The 23,891-nt window shown below is 39.0% G+C and overlaps 1 protein-coding gene across 1 annotated transcript; it reads left to right on the top strand.

Annotated features, from left to right (window-relative positions):
* Positions 1-432: 432 nt before the first annotated feature.
* On the top strand, positions 433-21,892 carry LOC139934563 (plasmolipin-like). Its single transcript, XM_071928834.1, has 4 exons — positions 433-782; positions 11,766-11,930; positions 12,456-12,569; positions 13,823-21,892. Exons 1-4 carry the CDS (start codon positions 648-650, stop codon positions 14,018-14,020), a joined length of 612 nt encoding a protein of 203 aa, XP_071784935.1. The 5' UTR covers positions 433-647; the 3' UTR covers positions 14,021-21,892.
* The last annotated feature ends 1,999 nt before the right edge of the window (positions 21,893-23,891 follow it).

Raw genomic sequence — 23,891 nt, 5'->3', positions numbered from 1 at the left:
TCACATAGGACCAGTGCAGTAGCTTGCCTGCCAGAGCAGCCATAGAATGTCAAGGCCACATTTATTGTAGTTCACATGGTCCATATAGGCCTATACATTATTTTTATAACTCGCGTGTTGTATGTACAACGGGCCCGGCTACTTGCATCATAGTCAACTGCTGGGCTAATGAACAAATTAATTAGGGGTGACCATAGAGCATGGTTTGGGATAACAAAAAGACTTAATATATTTGAAGAAATAAATGTTTCCAAGCTTGCGTTTACATTGAAAACATTACAAATGAAAACGAGGTAAAACTTAAAAGCCACGGCAATTCGGTAATACAGTGTACTGTCATTGACGGTCGTTGACAAGGTTCTTTGAAATCTGGTGCAAGCGCCGACTTTCTGGCCAGCATCAAATTCCGTGCTGACTTCAACTTAAACTACTGCTGCATTCGTTTGTGTACACGACACATCAAATTAGTCATCAAATTATCCGACATAACAAGTGATATTTCGACGAATGTGAACGATTCTCTAAACATAAAAAACGTATAATTACACTCAATTTTATAAGCCCCCTGCCTGCTAAGTCTTCTTTATTTGAAATTGGATTGTTAATCTGACTAATCTGACGCAGCTGAAAATCGGTGAGCAGCAAAAATGGACGATCCAGCTTTTCCTGACAGTCACACGACAACGACAACAACCACCACAAGTACAGTGCAGTCGCCACCGTTGACTATTGACAAGGGTTACATCACGTCTATTCCCGGTATATTACGGATTGTTGAGATTGTAAGTAGGTGCTTTCTTTTTGAATTTTGTTGTTGCAAAATAGTGTTAATAACACATTTGTCAATAGTTTTGTTTGTAGGTAGGACCTAACATGCCTAATAATAATTAATATTATTATTAATCATATTCATACTCATAGACTCAGACTGATTTATGTCTTTTTTATGACTTTACTAATTACAAGACATGTACATGTACGTAGGCCTAGCCTATTTATTTTTTAATCAATACCCCTTTCTTGTAAAAATAGTAATTGTGGCGCTGTAGTCTGCAGTTGGATTAACGTAACCCTCCTCCCGACAGCGGGAGGAGGGTTATTATTGCAACTGTACAGTGTAACTCCTTTTAAAATAATAGAATGTTGAAATCTGCAGTTGTGTGGACTCACAGATCATACATGTGCAGTAACCATGGTAACATGAGGGTCGCACTTAATATGAGCTGTCAACTGACAACGCCCTGGCCTCACAACTGCAGACAACAAACTTTGATGCACTTAAACAAAATTAAAAGTTGTTTGAAAACATAAATTAGGCCAAATAAAAATTTTAGAACAGTTGATCGCCCCGCCCGCATCCTTTTTTGGGGCCGCATCCTTTTTTTTACTCAATCTTTTCAAAAGGACTGGCCTAGAAGTTTTGTTCTGAATCTAAACACGTGATGCTCTTGAACATGTGTACTCCTCTGTCTGTTTCGTAAAACAGTAATAGTGAATGCCTACCAGCAAATCTTTTTACAATTTATCCAACCCTGTTAATATAGGTTTGCTCGGTCAATTTCGGCAAATGAGCAGCCAATTTAACCACCAAGCTATTCTATTTCGCGCGAAATCGAGTGGTACTGAAAAGGGTCATTCGATTTCGTGTTATGATTAGTCAAAATGTAATGTTATGTCATTCGATTTAACAAAATAATCATTCAATTAACAATTCATCGAAACAGCATTCAAATTCGCAGATGCTTCTTGGGGCGTGTTTGTCACGAAAAAGAATGACGATAGGCTAAATTGCTAAAGGGTTTTGACTCGACTCAAAAATTGAATGGCCGAATTCTGAATTTGAAATGCAGTAACAACTGGAGAGGCAAAACAGCTTTAATGCGAACGCATGAAAATGAAACTGGCTGCTTATTTGTTGATTTCGACTGAGAAAACCTATACTATTATAATACATTTATTAGTGTTAACACAGGTCCTCATGCAACAAATAGGTACATGTATAAAATAAGTTTGCCATGGGTTCAAACTGAAGAATTGGTGGCCTGTTTGATTTGAAATACTACATGTAAGTGGCCATCTTGGAACAAAAATAGTAAATAGTAAATAGATAGTAAGGCAGTCATCCTCCTCTTTTTTGAGAAATGGGGACGATCAACTGTTCTTTATTTATTTGGCCGTAACCGTTAATTTTAATTAAAAATCTGTTAAAATTGTCATACAGTCAGAGATCCACTCGTTATCTGTCAAAAAAGTTGTACAATTTGAGTCGGAATTTATAGTAACAACATGAACAAGGTAGCCAAATAAGTACATTGGTGCATTTTTTAAAATGATTGCTTTTTTTATGCTTTTCGATATAATTGATGGACAAAATGACATCATTGTCATATTTTTACCATTTTCAAAATAGTCGAGACCAGATTTCCAAAAAGGGCTCTAGTTTTAAAGGAAGTGAGCGGCATTTTTGAGTAAAAGTTGGTAATATACCTGATTTAACTAATTTTGGGGTGCTGAATCCGAAAATGGTGGATACCAAGGCTAATTTTTAGTCCTTCACCCTGAAAAACCAAATTTGAAACAATACAGAAAACCTAGCAGACGACGGACTTCTCATGTGAAAAATAGTCAGGTTCTGCTGTGGTTCCATGTTGATGTTGTCAGGATACCATACATGGCAGGTACCCGGATGCAGGTCAGGTATCCGTAACAAAATTTTGATTGTGCTGGATAGATACAACCAAATTGCACTTTCAGAGAGACCAACCAGTCAAAAAATTTGACTTTAGGGGATTTTAAAGTAACTCATTTTTCGATTATAATTCTCCCCCATTTTAGAAAGTATTCTCCACAGTTGACGATGCAATAATCAATTTAACTGTTGTAGCTAACAATTGAAAAAGTAAATTCCAGTTTGTTTGTTTGTTTGTAGGCAGTATAACGCATTGTTAGTCGTGTTTGTACACACGTACAAATTTCACACAAGAAGACGATAGTAAGATTCCGAAACAAAGGACAACAAAATATGTATCCCCTCCATTGATAAAACAATCCACCCCTCTCTTTTCAGCTGGCTGTGAAGAACAAGGAAAAAAAAAAATATCTCTTTATTCATTATTACCGCTCAATCCACAAGTATAGACTCCTACTTTATTTTTGTATGTCAGCTAAGACGGTGCCCAGCAATGAATCATTCATGAAAGGTGTGCGTATCTTCGATATTAGCAATCATAGTTTGGAGTACAAACTGTGGCAAATTGTTTTGCTAGACAAAAAAGTGGAATTCTTTGCAATGTGATAGTATATGATTTTTGATTTAGATGACTCTGTACATAATAAGTGGATGCTGGAAAGGATGACATACACTGAAAAGAAGATGCCTCCTTGCACCAAGCTGTTGTATGTGTTTCAGTGTTGTTTCAGTACTACAAGGATACCTTCTCCGGTATACTTCTATCATAACATAAAATCAGGTTAATTTTAGGAAAAACACTATTGGCTTTGGGGAAATATCAGCTTGAATGGAATGCTTTGATGCGTCCATTCCAACGAGGCATTTTTATAATGTCATGTAACTGTATCTCCCCAAAGGAAATTTACATGTTTACATCATTATATGTGTTTGCTTATCAGTTTCCTGCATGATGATTTGTATTTTTTCGCAAGTCATTATTCAATCGAATTGCAATGTGTTGTATACTATTAATTCTGTATTTTCTTTTATAGAAATGTCTCTGTAAGGACAGGGATGGGAGCCCAAATACTACAAAACATTTGTTTATAATTTATATACATTGGGTTATTTATTGGACATAATATTAAGTGACATCAAACTGAAACACTTCAAAATATTTGCATAAAATCAGATTAAAGTAGGAGTCTATACTTGTGGATTGAGCGGTAATAACAGATAAAGAGTTTTTTTCCTTGTTCTTTACACCCAGCTGTAAAGAGAGGGGTGGATTGTTTTATCAATGGAGGTGATACATATTTTGTTGTCCTTTGTTTTGAAATCTTACTATCGTCTTCTTGTGTGAAATTTGTCCGTGTGCACAAAAGACGACTAACAATGCGTTAAACTGCCAATACGGTTTGTGCTTTTAACAACAGAGAAATTACATGTATGTTCAAATAATAAATAACTCTTTATTAGAAAAAAACACCAACTCAAATACTTTCAATTTGACATTGAAAGCACCTGTTGGTCCCTCTGAAAGTGCAATTTGATTGCAGATATATCCAGTACACTCAAAAGTTTGTTACGGATACCTGACCTATACCATGTATACCGGGTACCTGACCCGTATGGTATCCTGACAACATCAATATGGAACCACAGCAGAACCTGACTATTTTTCACATGAGAAGTCTGTCGTCTGCTAGTTTTCTTGTATTGTTTTAAATTTGGTTTTTCAGGGACAAGGACTAAAAGTAGCCTTGGTATCCATCATTTTTGGATTCAGCACCCCCAAATTAGTTAAATCAGGTATGTTACCAACTTTTACTAAAAATTATTTTTTTTTTTTTAAATCTGGTCTAGACTACATGTAAAAGTCAAACAACTTGTACGCAAAGTAAAACAAAATAACAATATTGCTCGTACAAACTTTTTTGAAAAGTTGAAGATGGAGGCCCTCGTTATTTGTTATTTTCAAATTTGTTGTTATTTCTTTTTAAATGGCAACCATGGTTAAGACGGCAGCAGTATTTGTACGGCATGTCCAATTCTGTTTGAAGTTGGCATATATAACTATTGTTCTGTGTCCATTTCGATAAACAATTAAAAAAAAATTCTTTCCAAGAGTCCTTGCTTTTGCTCCTAGATTATTCTGTGTGTGTGGTGCGAAAGATCAAAAAAAGTTTCGGGACTTTCGGGGAAAATGTTTCAAAGAAAATTGGGATTTTTAAAAGATCTTGGTGTTTGGGAAAATAACAATAAGATGATGAAATTGCTCAATAAAAACTTATGATACATTTGAAATAGCTTCTTTTTTTTTTTTTTTTTTTAGTATAGTCAAACAAAATCGGTGCGGCCTCTAAAATCGGAGCGGACGGGACGAGCAACATGTTATTTATTTTATTTGGCCTAAGAGATTACATGTAACTTTAAAATAGTAAACTTGTAGGCAACCAAGGTTGTAAATTACAACCATGTACATATCATGTACGTTTACCAACTTTACTCGTTATACCTCTGTACAAATTGTGAAGTTTGATTGGTCGAGAACCAATCACGTGCCGTGCAACAAATACACAACATGTACCATGGCTGAGTGATGTAGTGTACATTATCTTGATCGTTCCCACCGTTGGTCGCTTTGCAGCGTTTACGAAACAACTACGGGTTCGAGTGAACAGTGAAAACTTGTTTTAAACTATGTAATAATGTTTGAGGAGGACAACAGACTTCGAGAAGAGGAATAATAATGTTATCAAGGTTATAACAAAACAATTGTTGTACGCTGTGACTGGGGTCCATGAGTTTTGTACGTGTACACCCTCGAGAGAAAAGGGCACCCTTGGCTTCGCCTCGGTGCCATTTTCCCCCCTCGGGTGTACAAAACGCCATGGACCCCGTCACAGCGTGCAACAACTGTATACAATGTCTACACATGTACAAAATGTATTGGACATTTCCAAGGGATGTCATTAGGACCAATGCAGCAGAGGCATGTTACCATGCAGGCATGTTAAACTGACTGTCTTGAGCAGGCCTGCCATTTTATCTTTGAGAGGGCCAGGCTGCACATTTCCATGTTGCAAAGGGCACTTCCATTGGAAATACTTTTAAAGTCTTTAGGGAAAAAGTTTTTCTATAGGGGCATTTTGAGGCCAACACCAGGCCTCCGTGTAATGCCTGGCGTGGTTTAGAAAAATGTCTATTACCATGATTACAGGTAAAACATTGGGCCTTGCCTCCAGTGCAGGCTGCAGCGTCTCATTTATTTAATTTTTGATCATAACAAACACATCGTTTGTACACTGTTGGTGAGATTTGTGTGTACAATTAAAGCAAAACACATGTCCTAGTACAGCAGTACATGCTACACAGTGCTGTATGCTTTGGTTTAAGATGTTGAACTTGTTGCAATCTTCCGAGTGTGACTGGTCAGATGTGAAGAACTTTCAGACGAACATTTTAGTGCAGTGGGGAATGTTGGTTTGTTGAATCAAGGCCAGGGCTCAATTTCATAGATCTGCTTGTATAAATAGATGTAAGCACAAAAAACAGCTAGGGCTAAGCACTGACAAATTAGGTTACCAGCCAAACTAACATGTCATGTGTACAATTTGTGGCTGGTATTCTGCTAATATTTCTGCCACACAGACAAATTTGAACCATTTTTTTAAAAAGCAGCTCGATGCAATTGGACTCAGGGCTCTATGCAGTTGGGCCCAGGGCTCTAATGCAATTGGGCTCAGGGCTCTAAACATTATTGTTCTCAGTGCTCTGCAATTGGGCTAAGGGCTCGATGCAATTGGGCTCAGGGCTCTATGCAATTGGGCTCAGGGCTCGATGCAATTGGGCTCAGGGCTCTATGCAATTGGGCTCAGGGCTCGATGCAATTGGGCTCAGGGCTCTATGCAATTGGGCTCAGGGCTCGATGCAATTGGGCTCAGGGCTCGATGCAATTGGGCTCAGGGCTCGATGCAATTGGGCTCAGGGCTCTATGCAATTGGGTTCAGGGCTCTATGCAATTGGGTTCAGGGCTCTATGCAATTGGGCTCAGGGCTCGATGCAATTGGGCTCAGGGCTCGATGCAATTGGGCTCAGGGCTCGATGCAATTGGGCTCAGGGCTCGATGCAATTGGGTTCAGGGCTCTATGCAATTGGGTTCAGGGCTCTATGCAATTGGGCTCAGGGCTCTATGCAATTGGGTTCAGGGCTTGATGCAATTGGGCTCAGGGCTCTATTAAGCAATTGGGCTCAGGGCTCTATGCAATTGGGCTCAGGGCTCGATGCAATTGGGCTCAGGGCTCTATGCAATTGGGCTCAGGGCTCTATGCAATTGGGCTCAGGGCTCGATGCAATTGGGCTCAGGGCTCTATGCAATTGGGCTCAGGGCTCTATGCAATTGGGCTCAGGGCTCGATGCAATATTGGGCTCAGGGCTCTATGCAATTGGGCTCAGGGCTCTATGCAATTGGGCTTAGGGCTTTATGCAATTGGGCTCAGGGCTCTATTAAGCAATTGGGCTCAGGGCTCTATGCAATTGGGCTCAGGGCTCTATGCAATTGGGCTCAGGGCTCTATGCAATTGGGCTCAGGGCTCTATGCAATTGGGCTCAGGGCTCGATGCAATATTGGGCTCAGGGCTCTATGCAATTGGGCTCAGGGCTCTATGCAATTGGGCTTAGGGCTTTATGCAATTGGGCTCAGGGCTCGATGCAATTGGGCTCAGGGCTCTATGCAATTGGGCTCAGGGCTCTATGCAATTGGGCTCAGGGCTCGATGCAATTGTGCTCAGGGCTCTATGCAATTGGGCTCAGGGCTCTATGCATTTGGGCTCAGGGCTCGATGCAATTGTGCTCAGGGCTCTGCTATTGGGCTCAGGGCTCTGCAATTGTGCTCAGGGCTCTTATGCAATTGTGCTCAGGGCTCTATGCAATTGGGCTCAGGGCTCTACATGTATGCAATTGGGCTCAGGGCTCAATTTCACAAAGCCTGTAAGCACAAAAAAACTTTCTATCACAGACAAGTATTGCTTTACAGAAACAGGTTACCAGCCAAAATTACAATAGCTGTGACTGGTATTGTATCTAACCTGCCACTAAATATTTGCTTTGGAGAGAGATTATATGCTGAGTACATGTAGTATTTTCAGCATAAAACTTCACTTGATAACGAGAAATGGGGATGAGTAGTTTTTGAGAAAGAAGCAATTTTCCAGGAATTGGATTTTGAGACCTCAAGTTTAGAATTTGAGGTCTCGAAATCGAGCATCAGAAAGCACACAACTTCGTGTGACAAGGGTGTTTTTTCTTTCATTATTATCTCGCAACTTCGATGACCGATTGAGCTCAAGTTTGCACAGGTTTGTTATTTCATGCATATATGATGAGATATAGCAAGTGAGAAGACTGGTCTTTGACAATTACCAATAGTGTCCACTGTCTTTAAACAGTAAAGCTATGAAATTGGCCCCTGTACTGTTCTGTGTTCAGGGTGAATTAGCATTCTGACCAAACACTAATGAAAGGGCTGTCCTAAATGTCACTGTGCATTCCTTGACTGTGTACAGATGAACCTCAGGAATTCCAGGCAAGCTGATTGTACCCAAATCTGATGACTCAAGTTACTGCTGATATTAAACTGTTGTAATAGAACTATCTGGAGTGCATTTTTTAAAGGTCACACGCTGTTCATTGTACATGTACACAGGCGTTGAAACAGTTGTTATGAAATATCCATTCCATTGTTACACCGCCTGTAATAATGTTTTGCAAATAAACTGTTATTAAATGCCTACGTACATGTACGTGAATTTCTCTAGTGTCCGAAACGTATATAGAAGTATCTGGAGTATTGACAATGATTGAAGGTTGCGTACATTGTACTGTACGTGTACTGTTAACAACAGTCTGTTGTTGCTATTCTATTCACTTGGTTCCCCTGTCAAATAATAAGGTGTGAGGAATAACAGTGATTGGCTGTTGAAGAGTGGAGGGTCTGACTTGTGTATCATCGTACTACATGTACGTGTTCTGCACGGTCCCAACTTGACAATCATCTCATTTTGGACTGGTCCAAACATTAGTGTTACATTTGGGGCGACCCAAAAGACCGTATTGAATATGACGCCACTAGGCTCAAATATCTGACCTACAAGATGGCGTCTGTGCGTGTGTGTGTGCGTGCATGTGCCGTAGAAATCAAACCGGGAATGTTGCGTGCTGCGTGCTTCGATGATGTACGCGTTTGGACGCGCATACGGTTTGCCCTACAAGATGGCGACTTTTCATAGCAAAAAAGGGGTTATTCAATACGTTGTATTGGACATGTAGTTAGGATCGCCCATAGAACTCTATTATTAATATCAAAGTGTTGTATAGTGCTCGTGTACATGTATCTTGGTACTTATGGTGCTTAGTGTACATTTTTATAGAAAGATAGATTGTAGTTTTACAAGGCACGATAGTACAATGGAGTCTAGTGGTGTTCAACCTGAGCATGTACATACATGTACATGTTAAGCTTGGGCGATATCACGATATTATCGAATATCGCGATATTAATTTGGAAACGATTTCGATATCGGATGGATTTGGTTTTAATCGAAATATCGATATATTGCGATATATCGCGATATATCGCGATATCGATTAAATATCGCGATATCGATTAAATATCGCGATGTATTTGCAAGCTTAGACATCTTGCACCCCATGGGTTTGGAGTAAAACCAGAAGAATAGGTCATTAGAACACCTCTCTTATGCTATGACTGTCTCTTCTACAACTTTTACTTGGAGTTTGAAGACTGATGATGTCCAATTTAATTATGTAATCGCGATTATATCGAATATCGCGATATATTGTCGGCGATATATCGTGAATAAAATAAATCGATATCGCCCAAGCTTAGTACATGTATCATTAAAGACAGTGGACACTATTGGTATTTGTCAAAAACCAGTCTTCTCACTTGGTGTATCTCAACATATGCATAAAACAACAAACCTGTGAAAATTTGAGCTCGATTGGTCATCGAAGTTGCGAGATAATAATGAAAGAAAAAACACCCTTGTCACACGAAGTTGTGTGCGTTTAGATTGTTGATTTCGAGACCTCCAATTCTAAACTTGAGGTCTCGAAATCAAATTCGTGGAAAATTACTTCTTTCTCGAAAACTACATCACTTCCGAGGGAGCCGTTTCTCACAATGTTTTATACTACATATCAACCTCTCCCCATTACTCATTACCAAGTAAGGTTTTATGCTAACAATTATTTTGAGTAAGTACCAATAGTGTCCACTGCCTTTAATGGGTTGTACATGTTACTGAGTACATGTAGGGTCGTCCTAACTCCAGCCCACTAAGTACAAATACATTGTACAAGTGATAGGGCCTTGTTTTCATTTAAAAAAACCACTTCCTACTTGCCAGGCAGACTATTACATGTTGTATCATGTTCATACATTGTACCTTTATGCTAAACAAAAAAATACACCAAAGATTATAGAGCGCCGCAAGGCGCAAGATGCGGAACTGAAGCTTTATCTACTGTGTACAGTATTACATCAACGGATAATAATAATAATAATAATAATAACAACAACAACAACAACGACGACGACGACGACGACGACGACGACGATGACGACGACGACGACGACGACGACGACGACGACGACAACAACAATGACAACGACAACAACAACGATTTTTGGGGTTGAACAAAGAATTGACTAGAGTGGGATTCGAACCAACGACCTCCGGATTAACGTGCCGTGTTGCCAGGGATCACACCCAAATTACGATACAACCTGGGAAGTTAACGGTTGTATGGCTTCTGACTGGCACCCCCGAACAAAGATATTGACAAAATAGGGACACCGCCAATATAGGGCTAGATAGCTCAGTTGGTAGAGCGCCGGCACGTTAATCCGGAGGTCGTTGGTTCGAATCCCACTCTGGTCAATTCTTTGTTCAACCCCAAAAATCATTTACAAATTTACCCAGTCAGTTTCCCTTGTGGTTTATATTGATATAATAATAATAATAATAATAATAATAATAATAATAATTATTAATAATATAGTTAATATAGCTGTGGGTACGACGATAGCATAAAACATTGTGTGAAACGACTCCCTCAGGGGTAACAGAAATTTTGAAAAAGAGTTAATTTCTCAACTACAATATTTGGAATCTGAGAAAGATTTCAGGGCTGAAGCTCTAAAAAAGGTTTTGGGTTCAAATCCCACTATAGAGTAAATAATGCCTTAGCAGGTTTCTTTCACAAACTTGGGAAAGTACCAACTAGAGTTATATAATATAAGAACAAGAGGGCTCACAAGCCTACGCGGCCATTTTCTAAGTTAACAAAACAGCATTTCATATCGTTATCATAACACACACACCAACTTGTACTTCGTATCCAACATGTCCAACGCGCATACAACGAACTTCGTCAAAATGGCATGCCTGTCTCTTTGTGGTCCCGTTGCATTTGTGCACACAGCCAGAGCCGTATGTGGGAGAGTTACTACAACTTGCGATTAGAAGCCATTTTGTTCACCAAGAATTGCATGAGCAGACACGGGGTGCCAGACTAGTCTGCCCATTCGGTTGTGCTACATGAGACAACATGGCGTCCATGGCAACCACGTGAACAAAGAGAACTGTTCCCTCCAAGTCGCAACTCTCTCATTACACAGCTCTGCGCGCAGCATCACCAGTGCGCCCCATTAGTTCGTAGTTTATATAAATCTATGGTGAGTACTGAGTATAATGTGCTAGCACACATCGGTTTAGGGTGTCTATGGGTAAAACCAAAATAATAATAATAATAATAATAATAATAATAATAATAATAATAATAATAATAATAATAATAATAATAATAATAATAATAATAATAATAATAATAATAATAATAATAATAATAATAATAATAATAATAATAATAATAATAATAATAATAATAATAATAATAATAAAAAACATTTATAAAGCGCCAAATTCATTAAAAATGCTCCCAGGCGCTTTACAACATAAAAAATGAATTGATGATTGTTTTGATTTGTATTGTGTTTGTTTCACAGGCGGTAGGATTGTTGTACTGGATCTTACTAGCAGCTTCTCGTGGATATCTTGTTGGATTCCCACTCTTTGTTGGCATTTCTTGTTGGATGCTAACAATCGGCTTTTTCGCTATATTTGTGCTGTCTTTGGATAAGAGAATCACCGTTATCAACTGGCTCCTGACTGTAAGTATGACATCAGGCCTTGCTCTAAAAGCTTTTTGTGAAAGGCAGTGGACACCATTGGAAATTACTCAAAATAATTATTGCCATAGAACCTTACTAGGTGACGAATAATGGGGAGAGGTTGGTAAGAAACGGCTCCCTCTGACATGTCTGAAGTGCCATAGTTTCCGAGAAAGAAGTAATTTTCTATGGACTTGATTTCAAAAATAATTATTAGCATAAAACCTTACTTTGTAATGCGTAATGGGGAGCTGTTGTTAGTATAAAGCATTGTGAGAAACGACTCCCTCTAAAGTAATGAATTTGATATTTGAGACCTCGGAATAGGATTTTAAGATCTCAAAATCAAGCATCTGAAAGCACAGGTGTCAGGACTCTCGAACTAGCACACTCTGCTGACATAATGGGGAGTATTGAGTACACATTTGTGTAGTGCTAACACACAACGATGTATGGGTTAAACCAAAATGAATATTCTTTATCCCCGATGTTACACATTGTTTTATTCTCCCTACTGTTGACCAGGAGATGATCAACAACCTCGTATGGACTGTACTGCATTTTATAGGAGCTTGTATTGTTGCCGGTAGGGCGGCCAATTTTTTTGGCTACCGCCACGGAGTCGTATCTTTTGCAGCGGTGAGTACGTAGCTGGGATGTGATTTCTCAATTTTTAATCGGAAGCCAGTTAAATTGTTATTTCACTGAGGCAACAAAGGCGATTGCCTCCAGGCCCCTGGTCATTGCCTTGGTATCCTTGAATAGTTCAAGCAGAAATTCACAATTTCCTCAGGGTGCCTAGTACCAAAAAGAAAATACCCTTGCTTTTAAAAAAACCAAAGCGTACGGCCTGGATGGGCTCAATTTCTAAAAGCAATAAAACCCATCATAAGACAAATTGTCAGTATCACCATGATGATTTGTATTGTGACATCACACTTATACGCAATAAGCAACTGCGATTGATTTGCAGTTACGATCAATCTTATATAGCTCTTTGGGAAAAAAACACCAGTGATTAATTTGAATTGGCCTGTTAGCCAGTAGCACCTCAAAAAAGTATGTCTGCAACAGAAAGTAAAAATGCAGACGAGCAGAGTACACTGTTCAAACCGTAGAGAGCAAACCGGCTCTTTTCAGAGCTACCACTCCTTCAAAAGAGATTTTACCCTCGGTTGTACCCGCAAGTTTACTTTTTTTAGTTATAGTTACTCTCAAAACTGCAGGGTTTGGAAACAAAAAAATTAGGCATCCTAGGCGATCCCTGTTTTTTTGGGGGTTATTTTTTGCTCTTTTTAATGGGATGCGTTGCCTTGGATTGAGCGGGTTGGTCTTAGGAGGGCGTTTGAGACCCGTTTGTTATGGAATGCTTTGCGGTTTGCGGTTGGATGGATGGTTTGGGAGTGGATTATGGTGGTCCGTGCAGGCATGCCTCGGGGTTGTATGGTTTTTCTTTATGCGTTGTGAGCTGGCGTGGTCTGCCATTTTTTGCTGACCGTGTTTGTTCGCGACGTGGGGGAAGACCGTGCAGTTTCGGGGAGTACTTGTGTGGATTATTCTTCTCTACTCTCGAATTATCTATCCGGCCGCATGCAGTTTAAAGTAGGGGACGGTCTCGGGTGCTTTTCGGTGATCAACTCGACCGGTCCGGGGCAACATGTCTCTTTAATGTGTTTCTGTCACAAATTTGTTGCCTGTGTGTTTATACATCAATATTTAATTTAATTTTTTTAAATATAATAGTAATGTTTTTTAATGACTATTTTGTAAACTGTGCATTTCGGCTTTTTAGCCGCTGTATTGCAGTGTTTTAATAAATAAACCATGGAAGGAAAAGGAAAATATTTGTAACCTTTATTCATTCTTGCATTCTCTTCTTGACAATGACACAGGTCCTCGGATTTGTTCTGTTGTTCCTTTACGGCGTGAGCACCTTCTTCAACTTCCGCGTTTTCCAAGCCGGAGGCGGTCTCGCACGGCTGACCGGGGGTTCTGGAGGAGCAGGTGGTGCTACAACCACGACAACCACGACAACCGAGTACCCTCCTGAGAAAGGCATGGACGCACCACCCCCGTACACCGGCCCATAGAGTGGTCATTAGAAGGCTATTGCTCACACAGTCATAATGGGGGTAAAGCAAGGTAGAAAGAAAAGATAGGTCTGTGTGAAAGGTAAAGTCATGGACTAGTTAATACTCATAAAAAAGTACTACCACAAAAACTTACTCGACGAGAAACACTCCAGCTGATAATTTAGTTTTACAGTAATTTCATTTTTTAAGAACGGCTTCCCTTTGAATTAATGTGGTTCGTATCATTTTCGGTCCCAAAATCATTCAAATCTTAATTTTGGTTTTTACCCATACACCGATGTGTGTTAACACTGTATACTCAGTACTTTCCCGAGTCCTGTGAAAAAATATCACAGGCTTGTTACTCGGGTGGGATTTGAACCCACGACCCTTGCAATTCTAGTGTCTTACCAACTAGACTGCCCGTTAGCTAGAGGCAGTTTGACTCCTATGTTTTGGCAGCGGGTACCGCAAGGAAAAATAGATGTTAAATTTGCATCGGGGATAAAGAATATATTAATTTTGGTTTTTACCCATACACCGAACACAACAATCCTCAGGCTTCACATACAAATCTTAGAATGATTCCCGCATGAATTTACTTGGATTTGCCTGGCAAGGCTGCTGCTACCTGGCACGCCTGGTGTCCCAAAAGCTCCTTTATTGTAGTAAAATGGTACCTTAGAATTATCTTATACACTATCAATGCCATTAGTTGGACAACTGATGTTTATTTATGTTTTGCAAAAAGTAGTTTCTTGCCTCAGGTTTCAACTTCCAGCTGTCCAGCAGAGTCTTCGTCAAAGGCTGAAAGACTTTGCGTGGGTCGAAACCTGAGAGAAGACTGTCAACATTTGTTTGCATTTACACCATAATGTACATGATGTAGGTCCTTTTGGTTGGTAGGATGATTGCCAGTCAGCTTAAATTCTATTTTCCCATTATAATGTTTTACTAATTTAAAACGGAACGGACTATCTAGATTTGGCACTTCACAAGTCACAACAATCCTCAGGCGTGAATTTACATACAGGCCACGGTGGCCATGCCCTTCATTGCTCCTGGTCTTGGCCTTGGTGCCCTTCAAAATATTCCCACTAACTTTAAGATTTCTGTGTGGAAGTGCCCTTTGCAAAATGGAAATGGCCTTAAACTTTTTTTTAACATGTTCAAAAAGATGTGAAAACTCCAGGCGTGAATCCATCAAGAAAATTTCACATCCAAAGCAGCATATATACATATATGTAATAGATGTTAAATTTGCATCAGGGATAAAGAATGTTAATCTTGGTTTTTTACCCATACACCGATGTGTGTTAGCACTGTCAACTCAGTTCTTTTTCGAGTCCTGTGAAAAAATATCACAGGCATATTACTCGGGTGGGATTCGAAACCAACAACCCTTGCAATTCTTGAGCAGTGTCTTACTAACTCGACTACCAAGATTGCCCGGTAGCATACATGTAAGGCGCATTGAACCAATTCACCTGTGGTCATCATCAGAGTATTCTTAGATGCCACATAATGGTGGGCAATGCCACTTTGAGTTATTCAGTAAAAGACGCATTTTAGGCGACGGGGCGTTTACACGTAAATCTATTGACCACAAAAATGGTAAACGTGGCACAGTCGCAGCGTGTGACATACGTGCAAGGAGTCAATCAAGTTATTTTTAAGTATTGTGTTTCCATCGATCATCAGGATTTCGTTAACTGGGCATAGTGAAAGAGTCTACTGTAAAAATATCAAATGCATGGTCAATACATGTGTACGTATGTAAAAACGTTGTGTCTATTGGACTTTCAATATGAAAGGGTTAGTTTGTTGTGCTACAATACACTGTGCATAATATGTAGGCGTTCTTTGTCAGCATTGTATTGTAGCCATATCAATGAATTGAATTTGGTAAAGGTCAAGTACTGCCTATCCTGAAACCTTCTGCCTCGATTACCTTAAGCAATAAGGTTTATCGCGAATAGCAAAATATCAAGAGAGGGCGCTGTTGAACCCACACAAAGGTATAGGCGTTGCGTGCGCAAATCGTAGAAACTGCATAGAAACCGCCCCCCATTCCTTCCCACAATGCATTGTGTTTCTGAATCGCGATAAACCTTATGTGATGGTCCTTGTTATTGTTGAATATTGTTATTTATACATCTGGACTTCTCCTGAAAAGGTAGGCAGACTTGAGCTATAGACCGTATTGACTATGACGTCACACGGCTCAAATTGCTGATCCACAAGATGGCGTCTGTGCGTGTGTGTGTGTGTGTGTGCATGCATGTGTCATAGAAATCAAACCGGAATGTTGTGTGCTGCGTGCTTCGATGATGTACGTGCATACGGTTTGCCCTACAAGATGGTGACTTGTCATAGGAAAAAGGGGTTTTTCAATTCGGTCTATAGCTGGGCTCGATTTCGAAAGCAAAAAGATTCATCGCAAGCGAAGTTGTCAGTATTACCACTGTGACCACAGTGAATTGTAATACTGTGGCATCACACTTTACTTAGCAATTAGTACGAGTGATTTGCAGTTAAGATTAATCAGCCCCTGGCTGGTCACTGACATACCCTGCCATGCCTGACAACCAAAAATAAAATGTCAATTTTGTGGGGCGCTTGCCTAGTGCTTGGAAATAGTTGTATACTACACCCTACTGATTGGTACCCCTAATGTTTGCACACAAAAAACATTCTGCTGTTCACAGACGCTGTACTTGCCTAAGCCTATGTTACAATCACTGCTGTTACAAAAAAAGAATTCACTACTACATGTATGCCTACTGACTTCTAAAAAAAAAACATATCCCCATAAATTGTGCCTGACATTTTGAGACGAGTAAAAGTATGACATTTGAGATTGTCTGCTGTTGTTCAAAACAGACTTTTTGTTTAGGTTGGTGTGTACAGTGATTGTCATTGCATTGTCCGTGCTCTACTAAAGGCAGGGATATGGTTTAAAGGCACTGGACTCGTTTGGTAAATTGTCAAAGACCAGTATTCTCAATTGGTGAATATCCCAATATACACGTATGTATGAAAATCACAAATTTATGAACATTTGGTCACTAAAGTTGCAAGAAAATGAAAGAAAAAACACCCAAATTGTTGCACTAACTTGTGTGCTTTCAGATGCCTGGGAATGGCTTCAGGCCTGAAGTCTTTCGCAGATTCAAACAATTTAGTGAGGGAGGTACTTCAGAAGGAGCCATTTCTCACAATGTTTTAAACTACCAACAGCTCTTCATTGCTCAATACCTAGTGAGTTTTTACGCTACACTGTACCAAACGTGTCCAGTGCCTTTAAGTATCATTCAAATAAATAACCCAAAATAAAATTAACACTTATAAGCTTTATCACTATTTTTTATAAAGTATGACTTCTGGACAGTATTGTATATTTTTGAACCGTCGACATCACAGTGATTGCTTATTTTTTAAGTAAGCGTGAAGTTTTGTGGCTTGGTATGAAATTTGGCCTTTCCTCTGTAATTCACAAGTGACAACAAGAAACATTATTCTTGAAATACAGTTTAAGAGATCATCAATAATGAAGATATACGCAATTCGTTATCTATTTTTGTATCAGTGGAATCCATGAGTAAAGACTCCTGTTGTTGCCAGGATTGTTTAGTTAGTCATATCACGTGCTACAGTTGTAAATGCTACAATCTTATGCTATATTATTATAGCACTATGTGGCCGACCAGTCTGGTGCTTTGCACTCAAAGTTCTCATGGCTAATCCCTGTTTCGGACAGGCGCTCCAGAGTCGCGACAAACCACGTTCTGATTTAGTACTGTACATGGAAAGTTTTACATCTGAAACAAATTTAGGAGCGTGGATGCACTAGAAGTCAAATGATTGACTGTTGCAGTTGTTTGGAGTGACTCTGGAGCACCTTGGTTTCAGACGTTGATCTTGTCATGAGCCATGCTGATGTAAATTTTATGTTAGGTGCGCCTGTCTGAAACCAAAAGTTACTTGGGTTGATTTAGAACTGAAGGCTGGGTTTGGTGTTAGGGCCAATTTCATAGAGCTGCTAAGCACAAAAATTTGCTTACATGTAGCATGAACTTTCTTCCTTGATAAAAAACAGGAAACCAACAAAATTTCCATTTGTTGCATATTGCTTGTTACTGGTATTCAGCTGATGTTTGCTGAATCCTGAAAATCATGTGGAAATTTTGTTGGTAATCCTGTTTTTATCGAGGCAGAAATTTCATGCTAAGCAAATTTTTGTGCTTAGCAGCTCCATGAAATTGGGCCCAGATGATGTGATGATAGGCTCAAAGCGCTTGGAGATACCAACTGGGATTGAAAAAGATCCTGATATCTATATTTTAATCATGTTTGTACATTTTGGTGTTTGCATAATATTGTCTTCATTGTACATTCATATTATTAGTGGTACTGCTGTGGTTATTGATTTTGTGGTGATTCAAAGAGAAAAAAAAAGAGAAAAAAATGTAGCTGTTAGTTAAAAGTCAAAATGAAATATTTTAATTATTGAGTGTGAAAATGTATGTGCCTTGGAAAATAACCTTAATTATCAAATGGTGTAATAATTTTGTTTCAGGAAACAAAAATGTGTAAAATGTAGCTTTATTATAGACGTTTTCTGAAGACAATTTTTTATGCATTTTTGCAAAGACTTCATTTTGGGGGATTTCACTTAATAAAATTGTTTGTCAATAGATAGTTTTCACAAGTACAAAGTATAGTTTTTTTGTAAATACTGCATGTGGTACGTGTAAGTTTATCAAATTCCTTAATGCACAATCAGTTGCAAACTTGACGCAGCCCAAAGCCAAAACCACAGTGGGCAGTAAACATGGTAAAGGTGGGTGTTCAATTGGAACTACTTACATATCATGCTTATTGCGCCCTGGTTAATGACATCGGGGCCCAATTTCATGAAGCTGTTAACTGTGTTGCTATTATAAAAGCAAAAAAAAAAAAATAGGGGGCATCAGTCCCAACAATTTAAACTTTATGGAATGTTCACTGGTAACCTGTTTTTTGACATTGAGCAAGATTTTCCTGGGCTTAGCAAGTTTTTGTGCTTACAGGCTTTATGAAATTGGGCCCAAATTATTATCCGGGTATTGCATAGTGTGACTGCTACTGATTGCTCTAATTTACCAGAAGAGTTTGCTGTGATATTATTAATATTTTTCTTTTTTTTTTTCTTTCACTTGTTCGGTTGAAGTGAACACATTTTTTACAACGGCCTTTATTAACTTGTTTATGAACTTGTTGACTTTTCAAAGGGTTACTAACGCACAACTGCAGCGAAAAACAAAATAATAATAATAATTATAAATTTCTAACGCGCACATATCTGTCTCAATAGAGACACCCAAGACGCACAAAAAACAAAATTAGTGATACATAACTGTAAACGACACATTCATGTTTTTCTCTATAGTTATAGTGTGATGTTCTACATTCATGTACAATGTAGTTGCCAAGCCAGTGATGGTTCTGACTGGACAAGACCAGCTGCGCTCGATTTCACTAAGAACTGAGATTGCGTCTGAGATATGTATCAACTTATAACTACTAATGAGCAAAGCTTTATATCTCAATTTGAATCTAAGACATTTATCTCTGTACTCCATTGAAATCCAGACGCGTTACTTTAAATTTGAATCTTGTTGTACATCAGGACTTAAAGTTGGGGAGAAAATCCGATATACATGATACATTGTATACTACAGGGTTGTTTCTCAAAATGTTTTACTGGACTAGAATTGTTTTTACAAGAAAAGAGTCAAAATGAGCAAACAAAACTTCCTGACACAACTGGCTGTATAATTTGAACAAGCACGTAACAGTTATATTTAACTACAGAGCATAACTTATTTTTTGTTCCAAATATTACACTGTGAGGCAATATTATTCAACCGATATAGTTCAGTTAAAATTTACTGGCCCGACACTGAATTAAAACTACTGGCCTCTGGACACTTGCCTGATGTGGCCAGGGCCCAATTTCAAAGAGTTGCTTTTAAACACAACGAGAACTTAAGCACAACAAAATGGTGCTTACTAGTGCAAGGTTACCAGCCAAACTACAATGTCACATGTACAGTTTGTGACTGGTATCCTGCTTTTTTTTGCTTAGCAGAAACAGCACAGTTATCTGATTGAGCAGCTCTATGAAGTTGGGCCATGAACTCTAGCATGTGGTCTGGCCACTGGTGGGTGGTCTGACCACTGGTCTGGCCACTGGCCTGTGGTCTGTCCTCTGGCCTGTCTGGCCACTGGCCTGTGGTCTGGCCATTTGGCCACTGGCCTGTGGTCTGGCCACTGGCCTGTGGTCTGGCCTCTGGCCTGTCTGGTCACTGGCCTGTGGTCTGGCCATTTGGCCACTGGCCTGTGGTCCTGGCCACTGACCTGTGTTCTGGTCACTGGCCTGTGGTCTGGCCACTGGCCTGTGGTTTGGCCACTGGCCTGTGGTTTGGCCACTGGCCTGTGGTCTGGCCACTGGCCTGTGGTCTGGCCACTGGCCTGTGGTTTGGCCACTGGCCTGTGGTCTGGCCACTGGCCTGTGGTCTGGCCACTGGCCTGTAGTCTGGCCACTGGCCTGTGGTCTGGCCACTGGCCTGTGGTCTGGTCACTGGCCTGCAGTCCGTTGTAAAACTTTAGCCCAGCTGGATGGTCAGAAAGACTAGTATAATTTGCTGTGTATGTTCATGGAGCTGCCAATGTATCATTTGTGTAGCTCAATGTTGTGATAGATAAAAGCGTGTAATAGTAGTGATAGAAGTGTTATTGATTTATTTACAAACAAATTATCTGATTGTTTTATTTCTATACTAATTTGATACCAATTTACCCGTGCATGCTGTATACATGTACATCATAATTTACCTTTTATATTTTATTATCGATTTTACAGTACTACAATCAAATTCTAATTTTTTTTTAACTCTTTAGAAACAAAATGTACTAATTATATAAAGCTGTATTTTTCTTATTAGTGAAGGATCCTGTCCGCCATTCGGGAAATATATTTTGGTTGGTTTGATCAGTAAATTTGCACCACAATAATGGTTAACAACAGACACATGTATGTATCGGGATATGTGAGCCTTATTTAAAGACAGTGGACACTATTGGTAATTGTCAAAGACCAGTCTTCTCACTTGCTGTATCTCAACATTATGCATGAAATAACAAACCTCAATCAGTCACTTCGGCTCAATCGGTCATTCGAAGTTGCAAAATAATAATGAAAGAAAAAACACACTTGTCACACAAAGTTGTGTGCTTTCTAATGCTTGATTTTGAGACCTCAAGTTCTAAATCTGAGGTCTCGAATCAAATTCGTGGAAAATTACTTCTTTCTCAAAAACTAAGTTACTTTAGAGAGATCTGTTTCCCACAATGTTTACGACTATCAACCTCTCCCTATTACTCATTACCAAGTAAGTTTTTCATGCTAATAATTATTTTGAGTAATTACCAATAGTGTCCACTGCCATTAACTCGTACCAGTACATGTTGTATTTAGTGAAGTAGATTCATGTGTTCCTGAAGGGATACATACATTCATTGGGTATAGATACATGTAGGTCACACAAAGCCACACAGTGTTAAGTCTGCCATCTTTATGACCAATAATAATTGCTTATTTGGTGCTTTATTACCTTTTTCATTCATTGTAAGGGATGCATAGCGTACATTTTGTAAAGATAGGTCACACTTGACTGCGCACAGTGTTAAGTCAGCCGCATCTTTCAACCAAATGATAATCATGTTTTGAATACGCATCAATATGCGAAATGCATATACTGGAGGTACATGTATTGGCATGCATGAGAATTTTTACATGATGTAATATGCTAATGTGACTCATAATAATAGATAGTACTATCATCAGTTTGTGGTTTGTGAGTAAATTTATTTCTCTTGTTTCCCCTGTACCGCCATCCTGTGAATCTTAATTGTTTCTGTTTTAATTAAAGGCAGTGGACACTATTGGTAATAGTACTCAAAATAGTTACTAGCATAAAAAACCTTACTTGGTAACGAGTAATGGGGAGAGGTTGATAGTATAAAACATTGTGAGAAACGGCTCCCTCTGAAGTGATGTAGTTTTCGAGAAAGAAGTAATTTTACACAAATTTGATTTTGAGACCTCAAAATTAGAATTGAGGTCTTGAAATCAAGCATCTGAAAGCACACAACTTTGTGTGACAAGGTTTATTTTTTCTTTCATAGTTATCTTGCAACTCTGGTGACCAATCGAGCTCAAATTTTATGCATATGTTGAGATACACCAAGTGAGAGGACTGGATTTTGACAATTACCAATAGTGTCCACTGTCTTTAGTTGAGAAACTGAGACAAAAACAATTGGATAGGTTACGATTTTATGATAGTAATTATTTTGCCTTTAAACAACTATTTTAATGCCTCTTGATCGGTTTCTGGACATTCAGGAATGTTGGTGTCCTGTCTACAACAGCTCTTCCTTGCTCTATGGACAGAGTACCAACAGAGTACTCCTGATATAATTCACCTTGGGGTGAGAACAAAACCTCAGGCGTTCCTTGACAGTGACCTTATTACAGCAGGGCCTGTCTGCATGTGGCCTGTACACTCTTTATATAAATAGACTGGGTTCAAATAACAGTGTTTAATGGTCAATGCTCTGAGGAATCCATACCCCAGTGTGAACTTTTCAATAAGAATGTCAATGGTCAAACATTGGTGGATTGGTCACCATTAGACTGGGGTCATGAATGTCAGGGTGGGAAACAAAACACCCTGCCTGCCACGCCTTGTATTTCATTCTAGTAGAAGGCATATTACACAGCCATTTTTCCTTGGCAAGGCATTAGGCCGAGTAAAAATAAAAACATGTTTCATGTCCGGGTTTTTCAAAAAAAGGAGGAAGTGGGGCTTTTCTTTATTTACTTTTATTTCAATATGGCCGCCATTCTTTGTTAAAATGTCAAATATCCATTGTTTTTTCTACTGCTAAAATACACAAAACATAAATGGAACAATCTGATCGAGGCATTCAGACAAGGCATTCAGATTGTTTTTGCTGAGATCATTTAAAATAACCCTTTAAAAAAAAAAAAAAACATGTGCATAAAAAAATGTGCATAAAAAATAAAATAAAAAAGGAGGCGGCCTGTAAAAAGGAAGCGGGTGGGGATGCTAAACATGTTTCTTTTTTTACTTGGCCTTAGTAGTTCATAGGTTGACCCCTCTATTGTTACCTTCATGTTATGTATTTTACTGTACATGTGTGTAATGTTGGTGATCAAATTAAATCTTTTGCAGCTTCTTTTTAACTACAAGATTTTCATTTACAAATGTTTTGTTTTTGTTTGTCCTTTTGCTTCGTGCGCCACAGAACTTTGCAAACTATTAACATTGTTCTAAGTAAAAGGAGTAAAGGTCTCTTTATTCAAACCTTCAAACGTAGTCCCACAAACGTAGTACCTTGCAGGAAAATACTGTACGGTGTTATTTGAGCGTAACTGAGTGATTTGTCTGGTTCACATGTCATGACAATAGTTATATTAACATGGGTGAGAGTCATTACTAACTAAAAAGTCTGAAACTTAAGATACAAATTCAAAGGTATGTTGAAATGTTGGCATTTCTACCTGTTGGTAACCCCACTGGGGTTATAGATTCCAAGGAGCTTTTGGAAACAGTATCCAAAGCACTAGAGAAGTAGACCATGATGAGCAGGATTTCTTTATTTGTGGGAAAAATATCGTCTGATTTTCTTCACCAGGCCAACATAAAAAGTCTGAATTCAGCCAAAGGTCTGAACAAACTCATTCCTATAAACCATGTGAACCTTGTTTACAATAAGTGTGACCTTGTACATTCTTGGAGTATTCTGGCAGGCAAGA

This window comes from Asterias amurensis, chromosome 3 (assembly GCF_032118995.1).
Source record: "Asterias amurensis chromosome 3, ASM3211899v1".
NCBI classification, from domain to species: domain Eukaryota; kingdom Metazoa; phylum Echinodermata; class Asteroidea; order Forcipulatida; family Asteriidae; genus Asterias; species Asterias amurensis.
Note: the sequence above shows the minus strand (reverse complement) of the source record. Positions and strands in the feature narration are given on the sequence as shown.

Bases quoted from the DNA above. Each gene is read 5' to 3' on its own strand.
- LOC139934563 (XM_071928834.1), top strand. From the start codon at position 648: ATGGACGATCCAGCTTTTCCTGACAGTCACACGACAACGACAACAACC. The intron at 783-11,765 runs GTAAGTAGGTGC...TTTGTTTCACAG, and splicing joins TATTACGGATTGTTGAGATT to GCGGTAGGATTGTTGTACTG. The intron at 12,570-13,822 runs GTGAGTACGTAG...ACAATGACACAG, and splicing joins GAGTCGTATCTTTTGCAGCG to GTCCTCGGATTTGTTCTGTT.